The 9586-nt window shown below is 40.1% G+C and overlaps 1 protein-coding gene across 1 annotated transcript in view; it reads left to right on the top strand.

Moving 5' to 3' along the window:
* The first annotated feature begins 1783 nt into the window (after window positions 1-1783).
* Window positions 1784-9586, top strand: part of LOC122629560 — a 21843-nt gene continuing 14040 nt past the window's right edge. Inside the window, exons 1-2 of the mRNA XM_043813107.1 lie at window positions 1784-3928; window positions 4240-4573. Coding sequence (XP_043669042.1) covers window positions 3214-3928; window positions 4240-4573 — 1049 coding nt within the window. The 5' untranslated portion in view covers window positions 1784-3213. The remainder of the gene's footprint in view (window positions 3929-4239; window positions 4574-9586) is intronic.

The raw sequence follows: 9586 nt of genomic DNA, 5'->3' as shown, positions 1-9586 counted from the left end.
TTTCATTTTTAACGAATTGTGATATTTAGAGTCTATAATCGATAGTATACGATTTCGAGCGTAATAATTATAATAGTTATAATAATAACAATAACAACAACAATAATAATATAATATAATATAATAATAATAATAATAATAATGATATAATAATGATGATAATGATAATAATGATCACGATCATGATAATGATAAAGATAATAATAATAAAAACAAGGATAATAATAATGATAATAATCTCAAAACTATAAATTACTATTAATTTTGACAATTATGATAATTTTTGGAAGACATTTTTAGCAATACTACGAAACACTGATCGAAAGTAAGTAATATTACAGTCTATCTTAGTAAGAAGCGAACGCTCGTGGGAATTCCATTCGACTTACTTAGGCTCGCTCGCGAAACTCGACCGTGTGAACAATCAGAGAAGCTTTCTTCCTTTCTCTCTGTCTTTTTCTTTCTCTTTCATTCTGTCTCTCTTGAGAAAGGAAGACAGAGAAAGAGCTCCGCGGGTTTGCACTCTTTAAGCGCGTCGATACGTGAGAGAATCGTATATACATTGGAAAAAGCGTACCTCAGAGAATAGATTGAGAACTATACTATTTCCGTCTAAATATATATATATATATATATATATATATATATATATATCACCATGATACGTTTTTTCTGTTTGTTTCAAGAAAAAAAAAAAAAAAAAAAAAAAAAAAAAAAAAAAAGAGAAAAGTAAAGTAAAATAAAATAAAAAGAGAAAAGAAAAAATCCGAAAAATGTTTGAAATTCGTTAAACTGTTGCTGTCCGACGAATTTTATCCAACAACATGGGAATATAAAGGATATAAAAGGATTAAAATAAAAATAAAAATAAAAACAAAAAAAAAAAAAGACAAAAATAAAAAAGATTGGATTAATTATCGGACGCAATTAAAGGACGATAATGACGAAGTCTCGTGGAAAGAAATGAGAAAATACGTAGAGAAAGGGGGTGGGAAAAAATAAGGGAGGGGAGTATCGAAGAAGGAGAAAGAGTAAGCAAGGCAGAGAGAGAGATAGAGAGAGAGAGAGAGAGAGAGAGAGAAATGGAGAAAGGTGGGAGGTAGAAGAGGAAGGACTCGCCGAGAGAGCATAAACAAGGAGGATGCACCGTGGTGCGCGATGGAGTTATGTTATGTAGAGAGTAGGATAAGGGTGGTGGGGTGTAGCACTCGCTCATGCGCGTATGGAACCCCGCCCTGTCGTTTCGGACGAAAGCCTGTCCCATCGAGGACTTTTGTACGACGTTGGACGACTAGTCGCGCTTTAACTCGCGGTCCGCGAGGCGGATGGTGCCGGGACACGCAAGATCAGACCAAGTGCGGCTCCTTTTCGTAAGAGCAAAAGAGGCTTATCGTCCCTACCTCCTCCTTCTCCTCCTCCTCCTTTTTATCACCATCGTCATTATCATCGTTATTGTCGTCGATATCCAAGGATCCTCGCTGTTTTTATGCTCCTTTCTTTCTCTTTATCTCTATCTCTCTATCTCTATCCATCTCTATCTCTCTCTCTCTCTTTCTCATATAAGGAGAATATACACGCGTACTAACAAAGCGCGCGCCTGAGGAGAGGAGAAAGCTCTCGTGTATACATCAGTACAGGTGGTTCGTGCAAGGATCGATCGTAGGATAACGTCGTTGTAACGCGTGATTCAATATTCTCACTCTCTAACTCTCTCTCTCTTTCTCTCTGTCTTTTCATCTATCTCTCTATCTACCTCTATCTCCATCTCTCTCCCTCCCCCTCTCTCTCTCTCTCTCCCTTTCCTCTCTCTCTCTCTCTCTCTCTTTCTCTTTCTCTTTCTCTCTATTTGTCTATCTATCTCTCTGTATCTCTCTCTCGTCGACAATGAAAAATTCCTGAGAAGAGGAAAACGATAGAAAAGGCGGGACATCTTGGAAAATATCAAGGAACTATATACCGAAGGATATTCGTAAGTGAATAGGATCTGGAGAAAAAGTAAAAAGAGATTATATTGATAGAATCGGATATCAAAGAGAGAGAGAGAAAAGGATATGGTAGTGAGTTACAAAGATTATTCGTTATTCCCATGTATAAACAAGTAGGAAGAATCATCGAAAAGACATTTGTAAAATAATAATATCAAGGAACTCGATGGGATATCTTTTTTCTTTAAGAGAGAAGATCGTAATTAATTTAGAACGATATCCTGAGAGGTTGAAGGGAAACGACGACTAGCTGAGTTGAGTTTTATCTTTGGCCTAAGAACAAGACGACGACTCTGACCCTCTCTTTGTATCATTAATGAAGATTTCAGTGAGTTACCGTGGAGAAGTTTACTTTTTCCCTTCGAAGGCCTATCTTTATGAGAGACAACGATATATAATCTAAAGAAAAAGAAAAAAGAAGGAAAAAGGAAAAAGAAGAAGATATAGAAATTAAGAGAATGTAATGAAATTTCGAGGAAAGAAATTATCGTCGAATCTCTGAATTCCACCAGCTCGCGAATCGAGTCCAGTGAGCTATGAACATTCCGTTAATTAAAAGAGAAGAATCCAGTGAGGTGCCTGACTCGCGATCGGCTTAGCAACGATTCACGGATTCGGTTTGTAAAGCCCCGCGCGGCTGAACACACCGTCGCGGCATTGAAAATATCGAATCTGTTGTCGTCGAGTGCGCCCGCGATGCAATCGGAGCATCGGAGATAACAATTACGAGAGGATTTACACGAGAAGTGATCCAGGAGATCGATCCGTTTCGCGATGCTTCATCGTTGCTATCGTTTCAACGAACGTTTCGTAATCTATGAGAGATTATTATGATCGATAGAACCGCTTGTAGAAATTGTTTCGACAGGAAAAGGAAAGAAGTGAGATAAGAGGAAGAGGAGATATCGATCGGCTTATCGACGGAAAATCGATTGAGAGAACTGTTGAAAAGTGTTGGAGTGAGAAAGAAGAAGAAGAGGAAGAAGAAGAAGAAGAAGAAGAAGAAGAAGAGGAGAAGGAAGAAGGAAGGATCGGTCGCGGTGATCCGGTAAGTGAGGACGCTCGATGAGTCCTAGCGGAAAGAATCTTAGAGGAGGGAATCGCGGCACCGAGTCGTGGCGATTATCAGAGAGTCGTTTGGCGTCGGCCAAGAGGACAACGAGGAGGTTCGAAGGAACGAGGAGAACGAGGATCGGGTTGGCGCCTCTTTGAGAGCCGCGGGTGGGTGATGCGTGGAAGCAGCTCGGATCTTCTGTTGGAGGCGAGCTGCGGGCACTGTCACTGTCATTGTCAGTGCCAGTGCCAGAACGATTATCATCATCATCGTCGTTATTACGGTCAACAGAGCCTCGGAAGCTCGAGCGTAGGAGGCGATATTGGAGACGGAAGTGGAGGTGGAGGAGGAGGTGGTAGCGATCGCCATCACCACCACTATCATCACCATCATCATCATCATCGGCAAGAACGGTACAAGAAAAAAAACGAGGCACGTGAGTCGAAGGAACGAGAATTACGTCGTCGCAAACTGTTGGAGTTAGGATTCGGCGCTGCGAGGCGCCGACCGCCACGGCGTACCTGCCGTCAGCGGCTAAACTTTTACGCGACCTCGGCGTTGGCCTTCGTCGCGACCTCGGGCGGCGCCGCCCTCCTCTTCCTGGTACCGCTTTACGTTGATCCGGCGATCAGTACATTAGCCGCCGATTTCTCACCGGAACCGGTTATCTGTACGACCTCCAGACGAGAAGAACTCTGGGGTCTTTTCAATTGCACCTGGAGCTCTTGCCGGGAGGGATGTACCAGTGACGTTTACAGGTGTACACATATATACGTCACATATTCACCTTGGAACAACGATAGTATGAAAAACGATACGGGAACAACTAGTGGCACTACTACGACTACTACTACTACCACCACAACCACGACCACCCCTGCTGCCCCTGGTAAGATCTATCATCGTTTCTTCTCGATCGTGATCGTTATCTTCTCTTTTTTTCTTTTTATCAAGTAACTCAACAAGTTAGTACGCTTTTCGATGTTAGTATGCCTTTCAACGATCGACGCGCACGCGTAGATAGGTCGCCTAACCACGTGAGATACAAAATGTGATTTAGGAAATTTAAAAAAAGAAAAAATATAGAAAAAGAAAAGAAAAAAAGAGAAAAAGAAAAATGATCGTACGAACTATTTTTGTTACCTTATATCAGATTAACAAATTAAATCGGATGCATTGTTTGTTTCTCCCACACGACAGCACCAACGAGTGGCGACATCGAGGCGGTACTTCTTGTTAACATCAAGGGCTGCGGTTACCCACCGGTCGTAGATTGCGAGAATTTTACTCGTGACATGGGTTACGAGGGTGCAAAGTTCCCGTGTTACTACAGTCGCGTTAACGGCAGCATCGTGATGGCATCTTATAATAGGGAGGCGCATGTAGCTACGATCATTCATCTCTTCGCGGCACCCTTGGTTGTAACTCTTGCAACGAGCGTCGCCCTTTGCGTCATGCATTGTGACTGCAGGTGCACGCCACCTCCGCGGCATCCACCGCGTGGCATGAGAATGCATAGAGCTAACGATCTCAGGTAATGCTTTTACCAATATCGCTTGCAATCACGATTATACGGATATATAAAGCTGACTCGTGATTTATTAGAAAGTATTCGAACCGAAAATAATTCCGTTCTAAATGTTATCGTTTAATCGATATTTTAATAATAATTTTATCTTATATATATCTTATAGATATCTATTATATATATATATATCTTCTCTTATATCTTTTCTCAAGTTATCCATATAATCGAGATATTATTATGTTACAGTATATCTATTATTATAGATAAATTTGATGATTCTTTTTAGATTGAAAACTTTGGAAAAGGGATTTTGATGAAGCTTACAAATTAACTCTTAGAATTCTTATTGAATTTTCTTAGAGCTTGAATCAATTTTTTTCCGTTATAATCGACATTTATAATAAAAACTGTTGAAACTGTTCTTTCGAGCAAAGATTATAAAGACGAACAAGTAAAAATCTTTGAGAGGTTAATGATCGATCGACGGATACGGAGATCTAAGATTTATCGATTTCAAGTACTATCGACCTCAGCTTGCACGAGTAAAACAGACGGTCAACTTCTTACATTTCGTAATGTGTTTGCCTATAACTTACTCGGTCTACTTGTAGCGAGAAAAAGAGAAAAAGTAAGAACGAAAAAGAACTATTCATCGAGTTTTCTCGAACGATCGCGTGTTTCAATGCGATCGAGGAAGGCCAGCTTTACTTTCTTTTATACTCGATTTCGAAAGTTCAGGTTGGGGCTTGGGTTAGTAATTTTCACGATTATATTCAGGTGTTGTCGTTGCTCGTTCAGACGGGTGTAGGCGTGTTAGACCGATCAAAAAATGGGAGTAGGACGCGCGTTGAAATGTCAGGGCCGATGAATCCCGTGGGATTCGCATCGCGAATACTGAGTTGTTATTCTTCCACCGGCTCGTTTGTCATCCACCACGGCGAATGGCGCTATTAAAGCGCGATTTGGTAGAAAACGGATAAACGGGAGTTGAAAAGTGTGGGTTAGGAGAAGGAAGAGGACTTGGATAGGGTAGAATGCAAATGGCCTGTGGAAAGTGAGAATGGCTTGTTCGTTGTACATACATCAGCGTTAGAACGTAAGAAGCGAGAAGGATCTTCTCTCTTTCTTTCTTTCTTTTTCTTTCTCTTTTTCTCTTTCTTTCTCCCTCTTTTTCTCTCTTTCTCTTTCTCTTTCTCTTTCTTTCTCGTTAAAGTAGACTTCTCGATAAATCGTTCGCGCTTCAAAAACACGAGTAGTTGCTTTTCTTCCTTTTTACAATTTAAATCGTCGAGCTTTTTCTTTCGATCTCTCGACAAAGAAATAGCCGTGAAAAGTTTTAATTGGACTGGACCTTTTGGGAATCACACGACAAAAAATCTTCTCGTTCTCTCTTTCTCTCTCTCTCTCTCTCTCTTTTCTATTTTTTCTTTTCTTTTTTTCTTTTTCTTCTAATCAATTTTATTATTCCAACGTTCCTTCGAAACACGTCCGAGAGTTGCTAAGTATCTACTAACCTACTAGCTACACGTTATCGATCTTTCCTTCGCAAATCGATCGGTCCCGTGACTTTTTTTCGCGCTTACAACGCTACGCTTACAAAGCTTTATCTATCTTTCTCCGTTTCTCTCGGCTATAAACGTTCGAACCATCGTCGTTGCGTTGTGCAGCGTCGTTGCGAACGCAGCTAGTTTTCCGAGCTAGCGATACGCCGTATCTCGTCTTTACAGTGTCTCGTTAAATATTTAGCGATACCGAGGCGTAAGCCAAGAGTCGTTTATGACGTCCTCACGATTCGCCTCCGAAGAAGAAGCGAATTGCGGTGGGACACTCTCGAATTCATTTAATTGCCGCTTATTTCTTCTACGCTTTAATCTCGTTTTATTTCGTTTCGTCGGATAAATAAATGAGAAACGCATTTCAAAGGTTTCAACTCTCGATAGGAAATGATTTAAAATCATAAGAGAGGCTTTTGCAAAATTTACTTTGTGGCGTGTCGATTCTTAATTGCTTCGTGTTGTGCGACCGCACAATGTTTACGTGTAAAGCTGTGTGGGGGGGGGGGTGGAAGAAGAGGAGGGGAGGCAGAGGATTGTCGAGCATAGATAAACAACATAGGTGCATGCATGCATAGATCGGGTCGAGGTAAAATGAACGCTTCAACTATACGAAGCTTTCCGTGTAATGGGGTTAGCCCCGTGTGACAAGGATGGATCACGGAGACCAAAGGTTGATTTAATTGCTACCATCCTTGGAGAAAAACCACGTACTTACTTATTTACTCACTTACTTACTTACTTACTTACTTACTTTACTTATTCGTCTCGAAATGCGTCGAAGCTGAATAAACTCATGCAACGGATAAGATACGAGACTTTGAAATTGGTCGAATTCGCGGCCGATATTTCAGCCAACGGATATAACGTTTATCTTACTCGCGTATGATCCCTCTCGGCTTCGTAGAATTCCATGAGGATGTAGGAAGCCGATAAATTACGTTGCTCCGAAATTCTCTTCTGGTTATCCTTCCTAAACCGCGATCGATAATGGTTGTTAGAAGAAAAAAAAAAAGCAGAAAAAAAGAAAGCCAAAAAAAAAGACGAAAAAGAAGTAATTGTTAAATTCCATCGATATGGACGATTTAACGTTCAAATTTATTTTAATATTTGATTTCGCAAATTTTATTCTCTTCCTCTTCTTTTTTTCTTTTCTATTATAACCGATGACATCAAATACCTAAATATTGTATTTGACGATAAAATAGATCAATTCCTAAAATCCAATCCGGAACTGGCTGACGTCTCTATGTTAAAGCTACTACCGCGTTAAATTAACGATTCGATCGAGCTACAATCTCAACAGTCGTTCTACAAGCTCGTACGTTTTACGCTTGAGAACGAACGGACGGCACCATTCGCTCCGCGGAGCGAGCGGTTATCTGGCTCGCCATTAGGCACGATTGTAGTTTAATTACTTTTGACGTACGTCCCGCTCGTGCAACTACTCCAACCCTCCGCACAACGTGGAAAAGCGAAATCCCAGTTGTGGTATCCATTCTATGTGGCAGTTTTGCTGGTGTTCGTTCGGAACACGTTTCAACATTCTAGTTTTACCTGAATTTTTGAAAATTCCACGTAGTCCAGAAGTAAGTTACTTTCACAAACGACGGCTAGCTATGTGGGTTAGTGTAAGTCTTTCATTGAAATTTCAACTATGCCTCCTTTCTCTATGTTCGAGTTACTCTACCTAACTCCTTCCACTCTTCCCCTGCCTTCCCTTTTCCCTTGTTGTTCTTCTTGGCGTTGTTGTTTATCTTACAGAAAGTGATTCCGCGATATTGCCGTGTGCAGTGAAAAGTTTCCCGTCGATCGACGAGGGGAATGCTACGATGTAAATGGACAGAGATGGACCGATTTCGAGAGAATAAGAATAAGAGGGAAAGAGAGAAAGAGAGAGAAATGAAGGAAATCGGAATGCAGGTCATGGCTTCGTATTTTGAAATATCCATCGTACTTTAGACGTCGTACTACGGTCACCCATAAATCTCGAGGATAATAGAAAAAAAATCTAGTTAAGAACGTACGAATGAAAGAAGGAGTCCAAGGTTAAGTGCATCCGTTAGAAAAGTGTGATAAGACAGAACTGTATCTAGTGAACTATATCAAGGAATATTTAGTATCGGCGATAGCGAAATTAACGAACCGAATTCTCTTTACCTCTCGAGATTTTAATTGGTTCAACTTTAATACGATTAACGATACGCAAATTCCTCTATCGATATACGATTTTATGGCTTTCGAATAGTTGGTAGTTCCGATAAATCATTGATGTACTTAATGATTCTTCGAATCTGAGCAACGTACTGTGTGTTATCGATCAAGAACAAAAATAAAAGTAAACGATACTAATCGATAAGAAACATTTCCTAACGTACAGCTTTAAAGTCGTATATCTTTCGTATGTCGGTTTTTATTAAGATCAGTATGTTTTAAATCGACGACGGGTAACATCTGGCCCCTCAATAACTTTGCCGTAACATCTTCGGCTTTCGTAAATTTTCTAAAAGAAACGAATTTCTAACGGACGTATACGATTTTTCAACGTTTTAACGTAACTCAGCACGAACCGAGACCTCGAAAATCTAAATGAAAATGAAGTGTAACTATCGATCGTATGACAATGCATATATAAACGAAAGTAAATAATAGACATTATACATTTAAGTATCTTTGTATGCTCCGTTATCGTCTCATAATCGGTCTGATTGAAATGATCGATAATCAAATTTCACGTTGAAATATTATTAATGAGTTCAGTCATTATGAGGTCTTGAACGACTATAATCAATACATTAATTTCATTTCTATGGCACCTAAATACACATACACACTCTCTCTCTCTCTCTCTCTCTCTCTCTCTCTCTCTCTCTTTCCTCCAATCTCCTCACACTATTGAGAGTTTAATTCATTTACGTGATACAATCGACGAGTATGAAATATCCATGGAGAAAGAAAAAAGACAGCAATATTAAATGTGTCTCTAGTCGTGCGCGGAGATTCTATACATTTATAAAAGCACTTTACGGGTATTATCGAGCATTGGTTGTAGAACGAACGACGGGCACGATTTAATCGATCGAATTTATAAGGATTGCTATGGGGACGAAGATCGAGAGAAATTCTTTGAGAAAACGAATTACATCTTATCGGTTGCGTAAAAGTGTCTTCCATTACGTAAATCAAATAGAACGACGTAGAACGTTTCCTATAGATCGATATACATGAATATAGAGAGGAGAAAATGTCTAATACAAGATGCTTAGAGGTCATCCATCGATACGAGTCATTACTCGAATCGAAGGTAATATATCGAATCGGCGAGCAATCGAAACGCATTGATGCGATAAATCATGAGGGACTCGGACGAAATAAAGGGAGGGAGGAGTGTAAGAAAAAAGACGGAAGGAAGGAAGGAAGGAAGGAAGGAAGGAAGGAAATGGTATGTCCGAAATGGTGTCACTCG

This window comes from Vespula pensylvanica, chromosome 5, assembly GCF_014466175.1.
Source record: "Vespula pensylvanica isolate Volc-1 chromosome 5, ASM1446617v1, whole genome shotgun sequence".
NCBI lineage: Eukaryota > Metazoa > Arthropoda > Insecta > Hymenoptera > Vespidae > Vespula > Vespula pensylvanica.
The sequence above is the reverse complement of the archived record's forward strand: the minus strand, read 5'-3'. Positions and strand labels throughout refer to the sequence as shown.